Genomic DNA, 24,338 nt, shown 5'->3' on the forward strand with positions numbered 1-24,338 from the left:
TACAACCCTGAGATATCATCTAACCCCAGTGAGAATGGCCCACATCACAAAATCTCAAAACTGCAGATGCTGGCGTGGATGTGGAGAGAAGGGAACACTTTTACACTGCTGGTGGGACTGCAAACTAGTACAACCCTTCTGGAAGGAAGTATGGAGAAACCTCAAAGCACTCAAGCTAGACCTCCCATTTGATCCTGCAATCCCATTACTGGGCATCTACCCAGAAGGAAAAAAATCCTTTTATCATAAGGACACTTGTACTAGACTGCTTATTGCAGCTCAATTTACAATCGCCAAAATGTGGAAACAGCCTAAATGCCCACCAACCCCGGAATGGATTAACAAGCTGTGGTATATGTATACCATGGAATACTATGCAGCCATTAAAAAAAATGGACACTTTACATCCTTCGTATTAACCTGGATGGAAGTGGAAGACATTATTCTTAGTAAAGCATCACAAGAATGGAAAAGGATGAATCCTATGTACTCAATTTTGATATGAGGACAATTAATGACAATTAAGGTTATGGGGGGGGAGCAGAAAGAGGGATGGAGGGAGGGGGGTGGGGCCTTAGTGTGTGTCACACTTTATGGGGGCAAGACATGATTGCAAGAGGGACTTTACCTAACAATTGCAATCAGTGTAATCTGGCTTATTGTACCCTCAATGAATCCCCAACAATAAAAAAAAAAAAAAAGAAAGAAAGAAAAAGTAATTGCTATCTAAAAAAAAAAAAAAAAAAAAATTCCTTCAAACAAGTCCGTACAACTAAGAAAGAACAGCGCACAAAGTCAGTAAAATCAGAGCACTCCTGCCCAGCCCAGCAAAGCGCCCTCAGCTCTCCCACGCATGCGCACCCTCCGCACCTCCCCCACCCCACCTTCCCAACGCATGCGCAACCATGGGTTTCCGGGTCCCACGGGGAAGGGCGCTGCGTCCCTTCATCTGCGTGACGCGAAGGACTCAGCTTATCAGTAACCACAAAGATAGCATCAGAGGGGACTTCTCAGTCCAACGGATGCTATTTGCAAACCTACTGGCCATGAATGAACCCAACCACACAGCTGGAGGGAGAGGAATACAGCCGCAAGCCACTGTGTCTGCAGTTGGTCTCCTCAGCCCCACGGTTCCGCCCCACAGTTGCAGGGCTGCCACCATGGCCACCTCCTCATTGAAGGACAATTGCAGCCTGAGCGAATGTGAACTGCCACCTCCCGCCTTCTCCTCTCTGCGGGGAGGAGGTGTGGGTCTTGTGTACCTACCTCAGCCTCAGAAGCCGCCTGTGGCCGTGGCCGCTGTCCAGAAGCTCGGCCTTCTCCGCCAGGCCCCCGCTGGGTGGCCACCTGCGCTCCCACTCCCCCAAGCTGCTGTCCCAGGATTCCTCGGCAGAGACAGGCTCTGGCTGGCAGCTGAGCACGCACAGCGACCTGCAGAGCAAGGGTGTGGTTATCTTTCCTGGAACAGTAACGCCTGCAAAGCAAGAGTGCCACTCATCTGGCATGTGCGTCTGCTTCTTCACATCTGAGACATCCCAGAACACTTGACTCTAGGAACCCTTCTGGGGTCTCTCGAGGCTTCAAAATAAACTGCGAGCCTATCAAGAAACATCAGCCTTTTCTGGGTTTGGGCCTCCCAATAAGGCTGTTTCTGGCAAGTTCCCACTAGGTATTTGCTTTCTTTTAAAACGTGCTAAGAGGATGGAGATTAAAGATGGCGGCCGAGTAACAGCTTCCCTGCAACTGGGAACAGCCAGCCTGGGGAGACAAGACTCCAGGCATCTCTGGCCGGTGGGATCTACCTATAATCATTCCTTTGAGGATACAGGGAGCCAGCAAAGGACTTCTGGACACCAAGAGGAGGACGAAAACAGTGGAAAACTGGCAAGTGGTTGCATGTGTTCAGTCGACCTAATCACACCGGCAACCATAAGTACAAGCACCAGTGTGACTGCAAACCAGAAAGGCCTTACCTGTGAACTGTTTTGGTGTTCCTGGACTTGGCACTCAGTTGAACTGCCTTGGGCAGAGCTTGAGCAGGAGTGTGGAGAACTTTGGGCATTGTCTGGGGCCCCAGACTGAGCCACTGAGCTGGGCGCAGGAAGCCATTGTGAAAGAACTGCCCCGGCAAGCTCCGCCCTCAGGGTCTCAGAGCAAGGATTGGGCGGGTCAAAGTAACCTACTAACTGAGCAGCCTAAAGGCAGGGACTGAGCTGCCTTACAGCCTTAATCCTTAGGGGCAGAGTGAGACAGTTTTGGCACACTGAAACCTTGGGCTGTTGCCATGGGTAGAGTGCCGTGACGTCACAGCTCATAGCAACCTCAAACTCCTGGGCTTGGCGCCGCCCAGACCTCCATAAGAGCTGTGCAGCAACCCCTGACCGGTGACACGCACCGACCGGGCCTCCACATTCCCTGACCAGGAACTGCGGGATCCGTGCAACCCTGCGTCCTCCCAGCTTCCACACTAGCCCGTTCATCTGGACAGGGACTCTGGTAGCTGTGTGCCCTTTGGAGCCCTCCCTGCCTCTGCACAGAGCTCTTCTCCTGGCCAGAGACTGCTGGAGCCTTGGGCTTTCTGTGCCAAAGTCACTGGGCGCCTGGCACTCCCAGAACCATGCGCACCACCCCCAGCCCTATTGCTAGATCTGGGTGTGTCACAAACCAGAGCTGCTTCCACAACCAGAACTCCCTACCTAGAGCAGCCCCAGAGGAACTACACAGGGTCACTCCCTACAAAGATCCAGTGATCCCGCTGGGGTCTAATCTTGGAGAGACACCTCCCCAACTCTGAGGACAGCCAGAGGCAACGGTGAAAAACAATCATGAAGCAAAATCAACAGAAAAACTCTGGCAATATGAATAATCAGAGTAGATCAATTCTCCCAAGGATCAATGGGGCAGAAACAGCACAAGACCCCATGCACAAACAAATAGCTGAGATGTCAGAAATTGAATTCAGGATCTGGATAGCAAATAAGATTGAATTAGAATTCCAAAAGTTATCTCAAGAATTCAACAGATTCAAAGACCAAATGACCAAAGATTTCGACACATTGAGGCAAGATGTTGCATCCCTCAAAGATCTGAGAAACACAGTAGAATCCCTCAGTAACAGAATGGAGCAAGCTGAAGAAAGGATTTCTGACATTGAAGACAAAGCTTTCGAACGCTCCCAAACCCTCAAAGAAGAAGAGAAATGGAGAGCAAAAACAGACCACTCTCTCACAGAGCTCTCGGATAATTTGAAGAAAACCAATATTCGTCTAATAGGGATCCCCGAAAGTGATGAAGTGGCTTCACAAGGCACAGAGTCTCTTCTCCATGAGATTATGAAGGAGAACTTTCCAGACATGCCAAGAGATTCTGAAATTCAGATAGCAGACAGTTTCAGAACTCCAGCACAACTCAACCAAATAAGACATCCCCCAGACACATCATAATCAATTTCACTAAAGTTAATATGAAGGAGAAAATTCTGAAAGCTGCCAGACGAAAGAAAACCATTACCTACAAGGGGAAGAATAACAGAATAACTGCAGATCTCTCTGCTGAAACCTTTCAAGCTAGACGAGGATGGTCATCGACTTTTAATCTCCTAAAACAAAATAACTGGTACAGGATCCTGTACCCAGCTAAACTGAGCTTCATTTATGATGGAGAAATTGAATACTTCAACAAGATTCACATGTTGAAGAAATTTGCCACAACTAAACCAGCTCTCCAGGACATTCTTAGACCTATCCTCCATAAAGGCCAATATAATTCTCCACCACAAAAGTAAGCCCACCCAAAAAATTTTTGACCAAATTCCAACTTCCACAGTTGCAAAAGGATTAAAAATGTCCACCGGTCTCTTGAAAGGCTTATCAATACTCTCAATTAATGTGAATGGTTTAAATTGTCCTCTAAAGAGGCATAGGTTGGCGGACTGGATACAAAAACTCAAGCCAGATATCTGCTGCTGCCAGATATCCAAGAATCACATCTTACATTAAAAGACAGATATAGACTCAAGGTGAAGGGATGGTCATCTATATTCCAGGCAAATGGAAAGCAGAAAAAAGCAGGCGTTGCAATCCTGTTCACAGACGCGACAGGCTTTAAACCAACCAAAATAAGGATAAGGTGAACACTTCATATTTGTTAAAGGTAATACTCAGTATGATGAGATCTCAATTATTAATATTTATGCATCCAACCACAATGCACCTCAATTTATAAGAGAAACTCTAACAGACACGAGCAACTCGATTTCCTCCACTTCCATAGTAGTTGGAGATTTTAACCCCCCTTTAGCAGTCCTGGATAGATCCTCCAAAAAGAAGCTCAGCAAAGAAATTTTAGATTTAAACTCAACAATTCAACATCTGGACTTAACAGACATCTACAGAACATTTCATCTCCCCAAAACTGAATACACATTCTTCTCATCAGCCCACGGAACATACTCCAAAATCGACCACATCCTAGGCCACAAATCTAACCTCAGAAAATTTAAAAAAAATAGAAATTATTCCTTGCATCTTCTCAGACCATCATGGAATAAAAGTTCAACTAAATAACAACAGGAACCTGCATACCCATACAAAAACATGGAAGCTAAACAACCTTATGCTGAAGGATACATGGGTTATAGACAAGTTTAGAAGGAAAACACCATATTTTTGGAACAAAACAACAATCAAGACATGAATTACTGAACCTCTGGGATACTGCAAAGACAGTCCTAAGAGGGAAATTTATAGCACTGCAAGCCTTCCTCAAGAAAATGGAAAGAGAGGAAGTCAATAACTTAATGGAACATCTCAAGCAACTGGAGAAAGAAGAACACTTCAACCCCAAACGCAGCAGAAGAAAAGAAATAACCAAAATCAGAGCAGAATTAAATGAAATTGAAAACAAAAGAACTATACAACAGATCAATAAATCCAAAAGCTGGTTTTTTGAAAAGATCAATAAAATAGATAAACCTTTGGCCAACCTAACCAGGAAAAAAAGAGTAAAATCTCTAATTGCATCAATCAGAAATGGTAATGATGAAATAACAACAGACCCCTCAGAAATTCAAAAATTCCTTAACGAATACTACAAGAAACTCTACTCTCACAAATATGAAAATCTGAAAGAAATCGACCAATACCTGGAAGCATGCCACCTACCAAGACTTAGCCAGATCAAAGTGGAAATGTTGAACAGGCTCATATCAAGTCCTGAAATAGCATCAACTATACAAAATCTCCCTAAAAAGAAAAGCCCAGGACCAGATGGCTTTATGTCAGAATTCTACCAAACATTTAAAGAAGAACTAGTACCTATACTACTAAACCTCTTCCAAAATACAGAAAAAGAAGGAATATTACCCAACACATTCTACGAAGCAAACATCACCTTGATCCCCAAACCAGGGAAAGACCCAACAAGAAAAGAAAATTATAGACCAATATCACTAATGAATATAGATGCAAAAATACTCAATAAGATCCTAACAAACAGAATCCAGCAACACATCAAAAAAATTATATACCATGACGAAGTCGGATTTATCCCAGAGTCTCAAGGCTGGTTCAATATATGTAAATCTATAAATGTAATTCAACACATAAACCAACTTAAAGATAAAGACCATATGATTCTTTCAATTGATACAGAAAAAGCTTTTGATAATATCCAGCATCCCTTCATGATCAGAGCACTTAAGAAAATTGGTATAGAAGGGACATTTCTTAAACTAATAGAGGCCATCTACAGCAAACCCACAGCCAATATTGTATTGAATGGAGTTAAATTGAAATCATTTCCACTTAGATAAGGAACCAGGCAAGGTTGCCCATTGTCTCCATTGCTCTTTAACATTGTAATGGAAGTTTTAGCCATTGCAATTAGGGAGGAAAAGGCGATCAAGGGTATCCACATAGGGTCAGAAGAGATCAAACTTTCACTCTTCGCAGATGATACGATCGTATATCTGGAAAACACTAGGGATTCTACTACAAAACTTTTAGAAGTGATCAAGGAATATAGCAATGTCTCAGGCTACAAAATCAACACCCATAAATCTGTAACCAACAATAACCAGGCCGAACAAACAGTCAAGGACTCTATTCCTTTCACAGTAGTGCCAAAGAAGATGAAATATTTGGGAGTATACCTAACAAAGGACGTGAAAGATCTCTACAAAGAGAACTATGAAACTCTAAGAAAAGAAATAGCCGAAGATGTTAACAGATGGAAAAACATACCATGCTCATGGCTGGAAAGAATCAACATTGTTAAAATGTCCATACTGCCCAAAGCAATATATAACTTTAAAGCAATTCCTATTAAAGCTCCATTGTCATACTTTAAAGATCTTGAAAAAATAATACTTCGTTTTATATGGAATCAGAAAAAACCTCAAATAGCCAAAACATTACTGAGCAATAAAAACAATGCAGGAGGAATCACGCTACCAAACCTGAGACTGTACTATAAATCCATAGTGATCAAAACAGCATGGTACTGGCACAAAAGCAGAGAAGTAGATGTCTGGAACAGAATAGAGAACCAAGAGATGGATACAGCTACTTACTGTTATTTGATCTTTGACAAGCCAATTAAAAACATTCAGTGGGGAAAAGATTCCCTATTTAACAAATGGTGCTGGGTAAACTGGCTGGCAACCTGTAGAAGATTGAAACTGAACCCAACCTTTCACCATTAACTAAGATAGACTCTCACTGGATTAAAGATTTAAACTTAAGACATGAAACTATAAAAATACTTGAAGAAAGTGCAGGGAAAACTCTTAAAGGAATCGGCCTGGGTGAATATTTTATGAGGAGGACTCCCCAGGCAATTGAAGCAGTATCAAAAATACACTACTGGGACCTGATCAAACTAAAAAGCTTCTGCACAGCCAAGAACATAGTGAGTAAAGCAAGCAGACAGCCCTTAGAATGGGAGAAAATATTTGCAGGTTATACCTCCGATAAAGGTCTAATAACCAGAATCCACAGAGAACTCAAACGTATTAGCAAGAAAAGAACACGTGACCCAATCTCAGGGTAGGCAAGGGACTTGAAGAGAAACTTCTCTAAAGAAGACCAACGCAAGATCTACAAACACATGAAAAAACGCTCATCATCCTTAATCATCAGAGAAATGCAAATCAAAACTACTCTGAGATATCACCTAACCCCAGTAAGAGTAGCCCACATAACAAAATCCCAAAACCAGAAATGTTGGCGTCGATGTGGAGGAAAGGGCACACTTCTACACTGCTGGTGGGAATGCCCACTAATACGTTCCTTCTGGAAGGATGTGTGGAGAATACTTAGAGACCTAAAAATAGACCTGCCATTCAATCCTATAATTCCTTTACTAGGTTTATACCCAGAAGACCAAAAGTCACAATATAACAAAGACATCTGTACCAGAATGCTTATTGCAGCCCAATTCATAATTGCTAAGTCATGGAAGAAGCCCAAGTGCCCATCGACCCACAAATGGACTAGCAAATTGTGGTACGTGTATACCATGAAATACTATGCAGCCTTAAAGAAAGATGGAGACTTTACCTCTTTCATGTTTACATGGATGGAGCTGGAACATATTCTTCTTAGCAAAGTATCTCAGGAATGGAAGAAAAAGTATCCAATGTACTCAGCCCTACTATGAAGCTAAATTATAGCTTTTACATGAAAACTATAACCCAACTATAGCACAAGACTATGGGGAAAGGGCCAAGGAAGGGGAAGGGAAGGCGGAGGTTTTGGTGGAAGGAGGGTAATGGGTGGGGCCACATCTATGGTGCATCTTAGAATGGGTACAGGCGATTGCACTAATGTACACAGCTATGATTTAACAGTAAAAAAAAAAAAAGGAAAAAAAAATAAAACATGCTAAGAGCATTGTCAGCCATTGCTGAGACCTGTTAACACTTCTCAAAGGAGTAAGCGATGCCAGCTTTCCTCCAGGGTACCGGCAGGCGTCTTTCTGTAACAGGGCGGCAGGGAGGGCGGTGTGCGGGTGTCTTTCTATAACCGGCGGCAGGGGAGAGGGTGTGTGGGTGACTTTTGTAATGGGACTGGAAGAGGAGGGGGTGTGTGGGTGTCTCTCTGTAACGGGGCTGCAGGGTAGCGGTGTACAGGTGTCCTTCTGTAACGGGGCTGCAGGGGGATGGTGTGTGGGTGTTTTTCTATAACGGGGCTGCAAGGGCCGGGGTGTGTGGGTGTCCTGTCATGAGGCTGCAGCGGAGGGGGGCTACCGGGCTTCACGGAGCATCCTCCAGAGCATGAGCTTCAGTATCTAACTTCAGTAAACCCGAGAATGGGGCCTACCTCTGGAAGGATGAATCAAGGAGAATCATAATATCAAAATTACATGTGGACATAGCTGTTTACTTTCAGTTGAATTACTGGGCTTCTGAGCACTTCCCTCAGTACATCTGCACTTGACTAGAAAGGTTGTGCCAAAAGCTAAAATGTTCACGTATTGTATGAAATACTCACGGTATCACAAGATTGGCATTAAAAACAACTGTGATCTCTGTTACTTGTTAGAAACAAGTGATGTAAGCTGGGCACAGTGCTCACACCTGTGATCCCAGCACTCTGGAAGGCTGAGATGCATCACTTGAGTCCGGGTGTTTGAGAGCAGCCTGAGCAGCATAGCTAGACCCTGTCTGTACAAAATTTTTTTAAATCTAGCTAGGCATGGTGGTATGTGCGTATAATCCCAGTGACTCAAAAGGAGAAGGATCAAACCTAGCTAACTCAATGTGATATTGAGATTCTCCTGAACACTTATCCCTGCTTTGTAACTGGTTCACAAGAAAATTACTCTAAAGGAGAAGCCCAGAAATGCAGATTATGCTGTGTAAAACCAGTATATAATAAAATGACTTTTGAAATGCCTTTGAAAGTAGCCAATATTTTCTATCAGTTTTGTGACTGAAAATGCTCAGGTATTTCAGTAATATCATCCTTTTTCTCCTAAATGCTGGAAACCCCACAAAAATAGCAAAATTGGAACTAAAGAAAGCTGTTTTAAGTTCTTTAAAGTAGAAAGAGGACTGCAAGTTAATGCCATTGCTTTCTAGAACAGTGCTGTGCAACAGAACTCTGTGGTCATGGAAGTGTCCTCTGCCCCATCCAGTATGGTAGCCACATGTGCTACTGGCCACTTAAAGTGTGGCTAGTGCAACCGAAGAACTAAATTTTTAATTATCATTCATTTAAACTTTAATAATAACATGTGAAGGGTGACTACCAGTTGGTCACTGCCAAGACAGAACATGTTTTGACCCCTGTACCACACATTCCTGCCCTCAACACCCTAGAAAGGACACTTCTCTTCTGAAATTATATAAATCAATGGATGTTCTCCAATAAGCCATTTAGAGCAAATTAAAACTGCAACAGAATTAAGCTGATAAAAGCATCAAGAAGATCCTCTCACCACCAATACCTTAGTTAGCTTCATGGAAAAAAAGAAAAGGAAAGAAAAGCATTTTGTGATCAAAGGTTTTGTGAAGTGGTTCTGTGACAGGAGGCCCAGCTGCACATTCCCAGGACAAACACTTACATGTTGCTGCAATTTGCAGTGAATTGCAAGTTCTAAAATGTCTCAGTCCTTAAAAGTTTACCAAATAATTAAAAGCATTAAGGAAGTAGATATGCCAAGTGTTTGTTTTCATAGAGATTAATTAGCAGAGGTGGAGGGGAATTAAGTTATCCTCCTCTAAAGCAGCTTTAAGCAGGGTGGAAATGCTTCAGCTTGTATCCCTGACCTATCCAATCTCAGAGGGGCTGGTAGCAGGGGCATTCTGGGCATAGGGACACAGGATGGAGAGAGCACAGGCTACATACATAACCATGGATAAGGGTAAGTTCAGAAGTCCGTGTAAATGTGGTGTTTGAGAGCATACAGTGGTTCTCAACCTTCCTAATGCCACAACCCTTTAATACAGTTCCTCATGTTGTGGTGACCCCCAACCATAAAATTATGTTCGTTGCTACTTCATAACTGTAATTTTGCTGTTATGAATCATAATGTAAATATCTGATACGCAGGATGTGTTTTCCAATGGCCTTAGGGGTCGCAACCCACAGGTTGAGAACCACTGGTAGGAGAAGCAGAATTTACTCTGGTGGGAGGTGGAGAGGTACTAAGGGTCTCAAAGGAAGTGACCTTAGAGTGCCCTGAGAGCTGTAGAGAGAAGGAGGTTCCTCTAGTTAAAGGGCTTGATGGGATCTTTCACAAGGAGATACAACTAGACATCAGGAATCTCCTGGAGGGAGCCAGGCAGATCATCCCTGCACTGTAGTGATAAATCCAGATTCTCACTCCAAATCCTGAGAACCTGAGTGTTTGGAGTGTGAAGCCAGAAACACACATGCCATGCAAGTACTGCTAAAATGTGAAGCCCCCTTATCCTTAGCTGCAGACAGGGCTGGAAAGAGGGGGGTGAGCAATACCTTAGGCAAGGAGAGACACAGCAGTCACCTGTCAATGCAGTACACAGGGTCACTGGAGGAGGCCCTGTGATGATGTCCTGTGTTATAACTGACCTTGTAAGATGGCCCCATCCCTAGGTTATATTTTGTTCTTTCCCCAATACCCCAGACATTCAGACCAGTCAAGCCTAACAAGCAGAATGTCATACTCTTGCTTAACTAACTTCTCCACAGGACTTCTGACGACTCACCATCCATTACCAACAGCTGACTCTTGAGTCAGACACCTGCGCACCACCTGACTTCAAGCCTCACAACTTGACCTACACTCCACAACATACTATAAAAGTCTTTGTCCTTATTTGGTTGGGGAGGCAGATTTGAGAACTATCTCCAGTGTCTCAGCTGGCATCAGTTACAATAAAAACCATTTCTTCTCTGGCAATACTTGTCTCAGTAATGGTCTTTGTTCTGTAGTAAACAACTGAACCAAGACTAGACCCCTTTGAGGTCTGGTAACAATGTGTGTGATGTTCAGGGAGTGGGGAGATACCAAGCAGGTGGCTCTGGCTTCTGGACATTTGCAGAAAGAAGAGGACAGGAGGCTAAAGGCCTAGGTCACAGCTTCATCCTGAGAAAGAAGCATCCATAAATTATCTTCCAGTTCATCCCTGCTCAAGCAATTCCAAAACCACTCGGATTTGTGCCCAAAAGGACCTTCCACTTCATAGGAAATGGGGTTTTCTTGTGAAGCATACATAAAGGGTTTCTCACCTGCATCAACATTGACATTTGGCTGGATAATTCTTTGCCATGGGAGCTCCCGTGCATTGCAGAATCTTTAGCAGCATCCCTGGCTTCCACTCTTAGATGGCAGCAGCACCCAGCCCACAATGTGACAACCAAAACTATCTCCAGACAGTACCAGCCTTAACTTTGGCCAGGTGAGACAGCCTTCCAGAGCTGCAGGCATGCCTGGCTAAGCCCACTGTGCTATGTAATCATTACAAGGTTATGCTCAAGGCTGTTTGGAAATTCATAAGTCACAGAATACATGTATAACCACTAGAATAATGGACAATCTACCACAATGAATTGTCAAGGATCCAGCAGATGTCTGGCAAAAATTCATTCTCAGGAATAAATTCCCTAGCATAAGTGCCCAGGACAATGCTCAGAAATTTCTTAGTTTCATAAGAAGGGGGGAAAAAACCTCACCCTTTCTCCTGTGAGGAATTCCTTAGCAAAGGAGTGTTTTCTGTAAAGCAGGGGTCTTTAGACCTGGAGCTGAAGATCTGGGGCATAGGAGAGTGAGACCTGTAAAAGACAGAGGAAGAAATGGAATCACCAACATAAAACTTGACAAATGTGTTCCCAGCAGTTGGGCACTAATTCAAGATCGTGTCTGAGAGTCAGTGATAAATTTTACTTGGAAATTTTGACCAAAGTTCTATGTGAACTGTAAAAAGCTAGAGTTTTAAGAGAGAAATAATTCTCCCCAACTGGACTGAAAATGCAAAGCAGAAACTCACAATGTGGGATGACACTGTTAGGCTCACTTTAGTATTAATAGGAGATTCAGACCATCTTTGCTATTCCCCACAGAGCTAAAAAGCATTCAGAGTATGATAAGCCCCTTTATATGCAGAAAATTCTACCTCCTAAGATCAGAAGATATTTACATGTAAAACATTCTAATGGAAGACTATGCTGCAGAAATAAGGGACAAGGGGTCTAAATGAAATGATAATCAGAATGGCAAGGAGGGGGCTATCCAGAGGACAGCAGCTACAATGCAGCAAAGTGAAGATGCACACTGGACATCCTGCTACACTGGCCTGTCTGCTGAAGGAAGGGCCACCATAAACATAGGACACAAAATAGGAGCTTTGTTAAAGGGCAATAATCACACTCGCACAGCAAGTTCCCCCACCATACATGATTGCCCTCATCAAAGCACACATAATGTTTAAAAGCATCCAGTTTCTCATGAGAAATTGCAGAAATAATTTTTATTCCTCACCATTGGGAATATGTCATTTTATACACTGGTACATTGCTGTCCTTAAAAGAGGCCATGTTGAGAGGCTGTGATGCCATGAATCACTCACCTGGTAAAATAACAGCAAATCTGATGCAGATGCACACAAGGAATGAATTTTAAGAAAAATATTTCCACTTGCTTCTCATTCAAGCATTCACCAGTATCAACCCAAAATAAGTGACTGAGGCAAAAATCTCAATCAATGGAGGTTTATTAAGCCAAAGTTGAGGGCATGCTTTGGCTGTGGCTTGTGTTTTTCCAAAGGAGAATTTGGAAGTTTCAGCATTTAAAGCCATATGGATTTAAAAAAAAAAAAAAAAAGGGCGGCGCCTGTGGCTCAAAGGGGTAGGGCGCTGGCCCCATATGCCAAACGTAGTGGGTTCAAACCCAGCCCTGGGCAAAAACTGCAAAAAAAAAAAGTCAGGGTATAGGGGTAGTGAGACAAAATATTTACATTCTTGTGAAACCCAGGAAAATCTCCATTTTACACAGACAAAACAAATGTTAGAAGAGAAGAAGGCAGTAAAGGAAGCATCAGTTATGTAGATGTCCCTGGGTAGGTGGAAGAATGTTTGATCCTGTCCTGTCTCTGTTCTGCACCTGTGAAGGAACTTGTAACAGACTTTAGTTGGACCTAAAGTTACAACTTGTGTGGTCTTGCTTGTGGGAGGTTAGCAAGGAATTTCCTTAATGAATGATCTGTGGGGTTAGTTCTTCCCAGGTATCTGAGGCCTTTAGCTTCCCTTTTGCATAAGGAATTGGGGCAAGTGAGGTTTGGCCCTGAGATTTTTATCTTCCTTTTACACCTGTGGGATAAACAATAAGACTTGGGTCTTGTGAATGAGTAAAACCTGGACCCCTATACTGTGTCTAACAATACCCATCATATCTCAGGGAAGACAGAAAAGGAGTCTATCTGAGCCAGTGATTGTCCACGAGGCACCACTCTGGGCAGCCCTGGGTCACTTCTTGTGGAGAATACTGATGACCAAGGACTCTCCTCAGAGAAATTAACAGCCAGTGGAGGAGAGCATGGCAGGAGACAGTGGTATAGAGTAGGTGCCTTGACTTTGGCAGATGAAGGTAAAAAATGGAAGATGAATTCTGCCCAAGGAATTTAACAATTAAAGTGCTTCTAGCTTCTCAAACTGGCTTAACCAATTAGTTGAGATTCTCCCCCACTGCCCATCTCTCATAACTAAATCCAGAACTGTAAATCCTCAGGTACATCTAGATAAATGTCTCAATGAGTCCAAAAATATCCAAATGTTTTCTCTTGCTCCATGGAGTGGAGTCATCTGTTATGTGAACTGAAATAAAATTATAAGCCCCTCTCCACAGCCCAGTGGACAGAACCCCTCTTGGCCAAAAGGATCTCAGGAAAACCTTAAAACCAAGTTCCTGGCCATGAACCCCTTCTCTCAAATAAATAAGTAAGTAAATAATAAATAAATAAATAGAACTAACAAAACAGACTATTTTGTGACAGTAAGATACTAAATTATTAACAGGAACTAAAGCCATGCAAAACAAAGATTAAATCATCTGCAGGCCGTCAATGTGCTTTACAGATCATTTGAGTTACATGTTGGAATACTGCAACTTGCCTCTGATTAACAGACTTCTTTATCTTAAAATATTCCCAGCCTTTAGACAAAGCTTCATTTCTTTAACCAATCCCAAATCAAAGTACCTTCGAGCCCACTTATAACCTATAAACTCCCTGCTTTGAGATGTCCTGCCTTTTGGGGAAAACCAATGTAGCCTTTCCATGTATTGACTTACGCTTTTGCTCACAATTCCCGTCTCTCCAAAATGTATACTATAAAACCAAACTGTAACCTGACCACCTGGGACCACTTGCTCAAGACTTCTTGGGCATGGTTTCCCAGGCTATGGTCACACATACGTGGCTCAGAATAAACCTCTTCAAATTATTTTACAGAATTTGGGTCTTTTTCCATTTCCAGTTGCACAGTATTACTGGGACACTGGACTGTTGCAGTGACCTCCCTCACATCATTTAGCCACCTTGAGCTTCCATTTTCTCAGCCCTCTAATGTAGATTTAAAAAACAAAAACCCTTGGTTTTGTTGCATTAAACAAGGTGTAAACGGAAGCACAGAATTTGGCTCTAAGTCCATTTGTTGATTAGATTATGAGCACCTTATAAGTGGCTGCCATGGTGTTTTCATCTTGAAGAGGTATTCAGTGCAATACAGGTTATTTATAAATTCTTAATTATGAATGGCTTGAACCCCAGTAATCACAGCTTATTTGCATGAGTTTGGATTTTTACTCAAACAGAAGATTTCTGTATCATTAAACCAATCATGTCCTTAGAATCATTGCAGTAAAAAGAGCAGACAGTGTTCAAAAGAGTCAAGGCACTACTGCTTCCTGGGAAGGATGGCCGGGAGGCTCTCAGAGCAGCCCCCACAGCACCACATTACACATCTGGAAGGAAAATTGAGAAGGAAAATCACAAATGAGGAAAAGTCAGAAGTCCTTTTTATCTGCTCTGTGGTGGCCACATCTGGCTGACTATTTCAAAGCTGTAGTTAAGCATATAGGAAATCACCTCTCAACTTTCTTATATAGCTACATTTCTAAAAAGCCAAAAATAAATGAGTTTCACCAGGAAACTTCCCAAAGAGACTACAGGCCTTTCCAGTTTGAACTTCATTCAACACCATCCAGATACTATTTTCCACTGTTCCAAATCCTTTCTTGTCTATGGAGACAGAAGCATAGAAGAGGCCTCTGGGCCCTATCACTTGACAGGATCATTGGCCTATATCCCAGAGAACTCACAGGCCACTCATAGGAAAGATTCAGGATCCCTCAGAAAGCACATATTCCTGAAGCTAGAAATAAAAGTGGCAGTCCACAGAACCAAAAGCCTGGCTTTTTTCCTTCCGACTTAATTAAGGTAGAAAATATGTGTGAGATCTATATTATTCCTGACCTTTTCTCTTCTGAAAAATTAAATCCCACTGACATTTTCCTGACTTCTACTCTAAACCTGGGAACTGTCTAATTTCACCAATTCACCATTATCTCATTTCCCCCTTGTCCCAATAAAGTCTGTAGACATATTTTTAAACATAGATGTCTATAAATTTATAAGTAGGCAATTCGTAATTTGAATAACTTGGAAATTACAGAAAATAAAAAATAAAACAATTGAACATCTATAATTCAATGTCAGCACACTTAGAGTTTTCTTTCAGTCTTCATTTCCTATATAAGTGAGAATTTTTTAAGTCCGGTTCAAATATCTGTGTGTACAGACACATGTTCACATATAAATTGCCTTGTCCCTTAATTGTCCAACTCAGCCATCTCATTAGCATCCCTCATGTGATTAAATATCCTTCTACCAGGTGGTTTTAACATCAGCCACTATATTCCATACACAAATCACCACATTAAGCTTGACCGTCCGTCTGTTGACAAAAATTTAAGAGATTTCTGAGTTTTTACTAAGAAAGAAATACCCAGAGAGCACAAGTAGATACATCTTTGTACATGCCTCTGATTCCCCTGAGGATGGATCCCTGGAAGTTCCTTGCTGGAGGAAAGCCTGTCGCCATGACTGTGCCTTGTAGTTATGGACGGGAATAAGTCTCTGTTCTCACCAGTCCTGGGTGTTTACCATGTTTTAAATTCTCAAGCAGTAAGTTTTAAAGAGTCAGGATTGGTGGACCTGAGCCAGGTCTTGCTGCCATGATCATCAGCAACACAGAATCATGCCAGACATGGGGTAGATGCACGTTGATGCCCACACCTTTGCCTCCTCTGTCCCCATCTTCAACAATTTCCTCATCTCCAGATCCTCTAGTTCTTTCTAGATCCAAACAATTGACAGTCCCACAATGCTCATGTTATCACATGGAGAGAAAAGGGGATGTTGAAAATAATGTACCTCATACATTAACACTTCCATGAGAATTTACATTTTTAAAGACCAGCAACAAAACAATGGTTAGCACAAATGAGAGTCTGGGAGGTGTGCTTTGGGTATCAGAGGTAGAGGAAGAGGTTTGCTCTCAATCTTTCCCAAGCCATGTGCCATGTGGACATCAAGGACACAGCCATGACTGAGGTCACCTCTACTTGGCAGGGTGATGCGGAGCCAGTAACAAGGCGCGCAGAGTGCTGTCTCTATCTTGACACAGCTAACATCACACTCACTGGTGAGAGACTGAAAGTTCTTCTCCCAAGATCAGGAAGAAGAGGATGACTATTGTTTCCACTTCTATTTAAGATAGAATTGGAAGTGCTAGCCAGAAGAAGTAGGCAAGAAAAAGAAATACACATAAAAGGCAACCCAAACTGGAAAGGAAGAAGTAAAATTATCTCTATTTGTAGATGATATGATCCTATATGTTAAAAACTCTACAGATTCCATTTTTTAAAAAGCAATTGCAACTAATAAAAGGCAAAGGATACAGAATCAACACACAATGACATATTCACACAATGGAATTTTGCACAATAGTGGAAATTAATGAACCACAGCTAAACAAAACAAGGTGAAGAAATCTTAGAAACACAATGTAGAGTGAAGACAGGAATTAACAGAAGAATATATGCATGATACAATTTTTTATTAGGCTTAAGCTTAAAACCAACCAACTCTAAACAATCTATTGTTTAGGATTTATTGATATGCTTTTAGATAGATAGATAGATAGATATGATGGATAAATAACAGATGAATGGATGGATATATAGAAGAGAGAGGGGTGCATGTGGATGTGTACAAACACACACAGAGGAATCGCAGAGAGCAGTCTCCATGTTGGGAAGCAAAGGGACAAGGGTAGAAAAGGAGCCAGTTGGCTGCTGAACACACTGGGATTTGCAAAACCTAAGCTTCATAATTTATTCATACGTTACACATATTATATTGAACCAAATATTATATGCTATTTTTAAAGGAAGAATGAATATATCAACTTGAACACAAGGGAAATTTTCACAATGAAGAAATGTTAGAGAGATGATTAGATAGAAAATGGGAGTATAAGAAATGATGGCACAGAGGACTACTGAAACCCTGAAGTACAGGATGAATATTAATTATTCATATTTATCATTTCTAGTTCAGAAAGTAAAGAAACTCCTATTTTTAAAGAGCCTCCTAAAATTTAAGGGATCGGGAGAGAAAAGTGGGTCTTGACAAGAATACTGAATGAAATGCTAAAGCTAGATGCCCTGTGCACTAAAGTAGAAAGAAATTAAAAGAATGTATTCCTATAAATAATCTTTTCACTTTTTTCATTTGCAAATATGACAGAATCTTATTCATTTACACTCCACTAATCTTGGAAGTGTACCTTAACTGAAAATATGTTGGGGCTGATGTTAACCTTTGTTTAAAGACTCAGTTTTGTTACAGAGGTGCAAATTTATATATTTAAAAGAATGTCTAGAGACTTATAAATGCTCCAAGAGGATTTATAAAGACAGCTAACATAGAATTTGTTGAACTTGAATGGATGTTACTAGTCTGAAGGTATAATCATATACCCCAACGGTATAATTTTATACCCAAAAGGTGTAATCATATACCCCAAAGCCTGAGGAGGCCTTTACTGAGAAATATTTATTGGAGCAATTTTAGGAATGATTTGAATGTAAGAACATAAACTGTATTTAGAGACTGATTTGAATTGTTCTTTCCCTTAAGGAAAATACTTGAATGTCTAGTGACCTAGCGATATGATTTTTGAAGTTTATAATTCAACAGAGCAGGGAAAAGATGGTTTGGGGCAGTAGGAAAGTGACCGAGCCTGTGGGACTTGAGAAGTAGACAGATTGGTAACAGAGCAGGGCATGCCTGGCTGTGCTTGCTGTGGGTGCTAGTGACTGCTACTCATTAAATGTCCAGAAATCACAATAAAAAAGATTGGTGGCCACTTTTTCCAAGGCTTAAACACAGGTAGTAAGACAGAAAAGGCCATCCTTAGGCTTTTTCCTTAGATGTAACGACAGAATCCTTCCATTTCAAAGCAAATGGATGTAACAGCAAAGACTCCAGTTGGGAGGATGGCTGCAATGTAATAAACAAGTTTTCAAACCAAAACTTGTATTGCAAAGGTTGTTTTCAGTCAGAAAAAAACCCAAGTGAAGAAATCAGATGAACATTCACTACAGTTAGCTGGAAAGCCCCCCAAATTCATCATCATTAACATTAGATGAGTTCATAACTTTTTACACTCAAAATGATTTATCTCTTCAATAAATTCTTTTTTTATTGATTTTTATTTTTACATATACATGTGTCAATTAGGTTTCCATTTTTTTGCCTTCACAAAATTAAAGACTTAAAATTTAATAACCATAACAATGTTTAAGATAAGAACTAGAAACAAAAACCTCATAAAGAATGAACGAACATAAATACATTCAGAAAAGGAATCAGACAATTGCTACATTGAAATATTAAGCAATAATAATAATAATGCAAAGAAAGTAACATTCACATTGTCAAATAAAAGTATGTCTATTATAGAATGCTTTGACTCTGAGATTCAGTATGGAGTCATCAGTTAACTTCTTTTATTTTAAGTATCAAAAAAATAGATAACTAATATTTATAAATAAAAGTAAAAGATAATTTCAAAAAACAGATCATGCTAAATCTTATAGACAACAGAAAAAGAAGAAATACATCAAAATCATTCTACTTGATCTGGGTACATCTGATATTAAAATTGGAGAAAATATATTATTATAAAGGAGAAATTACAAACATATGTCACTTATAAATGAGGATACAATATCCTAAACAACGTATTAACACGTTGAGTTAAAAATTAATGTTTAAATAATATACTTTGGTCAAAATTAAAACCAATTTATGTGAAAATTAGTCACTATTTTCTTCTCTTGTTCTTTTTCTTTTCTTCTTTTCTTTTCCCTCACCCCTTCCCTCCTTCTCTGTCTGCTCTCCCCTTCCCCCATGCTCCACCATGTCATTGTCTTCAAATCAAAATTGAGTATGTAGGATTCATACTTCTCCATTCCTGTGATGCTTCACTAAGAATAATGTGTTCCATCTCCATCCAGGTTAGTACAAATGCTACAAAATCTCCATTTTTTATGGCTGAGTAATATTCCATGGTATACACATACCACAGCTTACTAATCCATTCCTGGGTTGAGGGACATTTAGGTTGTTTCCACATTTTGGCAATTGTAAATTGGGCTGCGATAAATAGTGTAGTACAAGTGTCTTTATAATAAAAGATGGCAGCCAAGTAACAGATTCTGTGCAGCCAGGCACAGTGAGAGTGGTGAGAGAAGACTCCAGGCATCTCTGGCCGCTAGATTTTGCCCAGAGGATTCCCTTTGGTGACAAAGGAAGCCGGTGAGAGACTTCTGGACCCCATGAGGAGGACAGAAGTGGTGGAAAATCTGGCAAGTGGTAGGTGCATTTGTTCCGACGGAAGCTGCCTGCAGCTGTACCCATAGCAACAGCGAGACTGCAAGCAGGAAAAGCCTTACCTGTGGGCCGTTTTGGTTTTCTTGGACTTGGGCACTCCATCGAACTGCCTTGGGAGATCTTGGGCCACTGTGTGCAGATGACTTTGGGTGTTGTCTGGGGCCCCGGTCTGAGACCCTGAGCCGGAAGGGAGCGAATATGGTTCAGCTGTGAGCTGCTGTGAGAGAGCTGCCCCTGTGTTTTGTAGCACAGAGATCAGCAGGGAGACCTTGGGCAAGCAATCTTGTGACTGAGTTGCCCAAAAGAGGGTACTGAGACACTGGGGAAATGCAAAGTTCCAAGTGTGGCAGATTAACAGCCTTGGCCCTCAGGGGCATAGTGGGAGTCTGGATTGGGTACACTGGATAAGCCGGCAGACACACCAGGAGAGATCTCAGGGATGAATGCTTTCTTTGGAAAGCTTCTGATCATAGTTTGGAGTGTCTTTTAAGTGGGCTGAGGACATTTTTGGGCTCCCAAGCCTGCAGGGTCTAAGAGATCAGCAGAGGCCTCCAGTCTTCATCTTGTAGAGCTGTATCAACGTTGTGATTGACATCTTACACCTCAAAAGATCACCTGTTGCCCGGACCATGTTCAGCAAGAGTTTTTACTATTTGGATCTTCAGTTTTGGGGTTCTTGGGGGTTTTTTGTGTTTTTCTTTTTCTGTTTATTTGTTTTCTTAATTTCAACATTTTCCCTTGGCATTTTTCTTTTTTTTTTTCTTTTTCTGTTTTTTTACACTGTCCTAGTTTAAATACAATCTTCCATTTTTGCCTTCTTTAATAATTATACTTTCATTTTTGCCAGTGTTTCTGCCCCTATTATTTGGGGGTTTTTTTCTTCCAATATTACCCCATAAGGGTTCTTGCTTGTTTGCTTTGGTTTGATTTATAGTATTTTTGGCTTTCCTCTCTACCTGGTGGAGGTGGGGTACTGTTTTCGATCTGGCTGGCAAAGAGCTGTTGACCTCAAGGGAATCACCCAACCCAGCACCCCCAGAGATTGGGGGTCTTCAAGGTTGGGTCATAGTACCCTATTATACACCTATATTACTCCTGTTTCTTTCTTTCAGTGCCTTTCTTCTTTTTGTCAATATTTCCTTTTACTCACCCCCCCTTCTTTCTCTTTTTTCTTTCTTTTAAAAATTTTTTTCCTTTCTTGCTCTTCAATTTTCTCATCCTTCTGGTCCTCTACCAAAAGAACTCATTAAAACTTTAAAGAGCAAGAAATGAAAGAATAATTAGGGTAAGGAAACAGATACAAAAAAGCACTCATGAAGAAGAACAGCAGAAAAATCCTGGTAACACAAAATACAAGTTCAGAGTAACCCCGTCTACGGATCATGAGGTAGCTACAGCAGAGGAGTCCTCCTATAATGAAATATTAGAAATGACAGAAGGGGAATTTAAAATACAGATGATGAAGGGCAGCACCTGTGGCTCAGTGGGTAGGGCGCCAGCCCCATATACCAAGGGTGGTGGGTTCAAACCCAGCCCCAGTCAAACTGCAACAACAACAAAAAATAGCCAGGCGTTGTGGCGGGTGCCTGTAGTCCCAGCTACTTGGGAGGCTGAGGCAAGAGAATCACCTAAGCCCAGGAGCTGGAGGTTGCTGTGAGCTGTGATGCCGCGGCATTCTACTGAGGGCGATGAAGTGAGACTCTGTCTCTTAAAAAAAAAAAAAATACAAATGATGAAAACAATTGTTTTCAATTTCCTTCAAAACAAGGAAATTGTTGACACAGTGGAAAACAATAAAAAAAAAATGAAGGAAATTGCTGAGAAAGTAGAAAATAACCGAAAGGAAATCCAAAAACAAAATCAAATAAGAGATGAAAGATATGAAGCATATAGAAAGGATATAGCAGAGCTGAAGGAACTGAAGCAGTCAATTAGGGAACTAAAGGATGCACTAGAAAGTATCAACAACAGATTAGATCTTGCAGAAGAAAGAATTTCAGAGGTAGAGGATAAAGCTCTTGAGATAACTCGGATAGTTAAAGAGGCAGAAAAGAAGAGAGAGAAAGCAGAACGTTCACTGAAAGAATTATGGGACTCTGGGCGGCGCCTGTGGCTCAGTTGGTAGGGCACCAGCCCCATATACTGAGGGTGGCGGGTTCAAACCTGGCCCCGGCTGAACTGCAACCAAAAAATAGCTGGGTGTTATGGCGGGCGCCTGTAGTCCCAGCTACTCGAGAGGCTGAGGCAAGAGAATCGCTTAAGCCCAGGAGTTGGAGGTTGCTGTGAGCTGTGTGATGCCATGGCACTCTACCGAGGGCCATAAAGTAAGACTCTGTCTCTACAAAAAAAAAAAAAAAGAATTATGGGACTCTATGAAGCATTCAAACATACGAGTTATAGGTATCCAAGAAGGGGAAGAAGAATGCCCCAGAGGAATGGAAGCCATTCTAGAGAATATTATAAATGAACATTTCCCTAATATCACCAAAGATTCTGACATACTCCTTTCAGAGGGATATCAGTCTCCTGGTCGCCTCAATTCAAATAGAGCTTCTCCAAGGCACATTGTGATGAATCTATCTAAAGTCAAGATAAAAGTAAAGATTTTGCAAGCTGCCAGGAACAAGTGCCAACTGACCTACAGGGGCAAACCCATCAGGGTCACTGCAGACTTCTCTAATGAAATTTTTCAAGCCAGAAGACAATGGTCATCTGTCTTTAATCTAATTAAACAAAACCACTTCCAGCACAGAATTCTATATCCCGCTAAGCTAAGCTTTAAAATTGACAGAGAAATCAAATCTTTTATTGATACACAAACATTGAGAAAATTTGCTACAACAAGACCAGCCTTACAGGAAATATTTCAACCTGTTCTACACACAGACCATCACAATGGACCTTCAACAAAGTAAAGACCAGAAATTGAAGGACCCTAGTTTCCACAATGATGCAAAAGACAAAACTAAGCAATGGACTTATACAAAATAAGATGAACAGAAGAACACTACCACACTTATCAATCATCTCAATAAATGTCAATGGCTTGAATTCCCCACTGAAGAGGCATAGATTGGCTGATTGGATTAAAAAACCAAAGCCATTTATTTGCTATCTGCAGAAAACACACCTTACGTCAAAAGACAAAACTCAGAGTTAAGGGTTGGAAGTCAATTTTTCAGGCAAATGGAATTCAGAACAAAAGAGGAGTTGCAATCTTATTTTCAGATACATGTGGATTTAAAGCAACTAAAGTCAAAAAAGACAATGATGGTCACTTCATATTGGTCAAGGGAAAAATACAACAAGAATACATTTCAATTCTAAATATTTATGCACCCAATTTAAATGCTTCCATATTCTTGAAACAGACCTTGCTTAGTTTGAACAATATGATGTCCTATAACACCATAGTAACAGGGGACTTCAACACCTGTCTCTCTGAGCTGGACAGATCCTCTAAACAGAAATTAAACAAAGATGTTAGAGATTTAAATGAGACTCTAGAACAACTGTCCTTGATAGATGTATATAGAACACTCCATCCCAAAGATAAAGAATATACATTCTTCTCATCGTCCCAGGGCATATTCTCCAAAATTGATCAGATCCTTGGACACAAAACAAACCTCAACAGAATGAAAAGAATTGAAATTCTACCTTGCATCTTCTCAGACCACAAGGCAGTAAAAGTGGAACTCAACTGCAACAAAAATGCTCTACCTCACACAATGGCATGGAAGTTAAACAACCTTATGCTAAACGACAGTTGGGTGCGAGAAGAAATAAAAAAGGAAATTATGAACTTCCTTCAGTATAACAACAATGAAGACACAAGTTACCAAAACCTATGAGATACAGCAAAAGCAGTTCTGAGAGGAAAATTTATCTCTTTAGAAGCCTACATTCGAAAAACAGAAAGAGAACGCATCAGCAAACTCACAAGCCATCTGATAGAATTGGAAAAAGAAGAACAACCTAAGCCTAAAACCCAGAAGAAGAAAACAAATATCCAAAATTAAACCAGAGATTAATGAAACTGAAAACAAAAGAATCATTCAGAAAATTAATGAAACAAGGAATTGCTTTTTTTTTTCTTTTTTTTTCTTTTTTTATTGTTGGAGATTCATTGAGGGTACAATAAGCCAGGTTACACTGATTGCAATTGTTAGGTAAAGTCCCTCTTGCAATCATGTCTTGCCCCCATAAAGTGTGACACACACCATGGCCCCACCCCCCGTCCCTGTTTCTGCTTCCCCCCCATAACCTTAATTGTCATTAATTGTCCTCATATCAAAATTGAGTACATAGGATTCATGCTTCTCCATTCTTGTGGTGCTTTACTAAGAATAATGTCTTCCACTTCCATCCGAAACAACCCTGAGATATCATCTAACCC

General features: G+C 41.1%; 1 protein-coding gene across 6 annotated transcripts in view; it reads right to left on the minus strand.

Moving 5' to 3' along the window:
- OCA2 (OCA2 melanosomal transmembrane protein) overlaps positions 1-24,338 on the minus strand; it is a 535,577-nt gene that overhangs the window by 456,329 nt on the left and 54,910 nt on the right. For 5 of the 6 annotated variants that reach the window (XM_053582042.1, XM_053582040.1, XM_053582036.1 and 2 more), the window contains 2 exons: positions 11,658-11,756; positions 1,267-1,431 (listed from right to left, as the gene is read on the minus strand). In XM_053582042.1, the coding sequence (XP_053438017.1) occupies positions 1,267-1,431; positions 11,658-11,756 (264 nt within the window). The remainder of the gene's footprint in view (positions 1-1,266; positions 1,432-11,657; positions 11,757-24,338) is intronic. The other variant, XM_053582039.1, reaches the window with a different exon arrangement.

The sequence above is a fragment of the Nycticebus coucang genome, chromosome 2 (genome assembly GCF_027406575.1).
Source record: "Nycticebus coucang isolate mNycCou1 chromosome 2, mNycCou1.pri, whole genome shotgun sequence".
Classification (NCBI taxonomy): domain Eukaryota; kingdom Metazoa; phylum Chordata; class Mammalia; order Primates; family Lorisidae; genus Nycticebus; species Nycticebus coucang.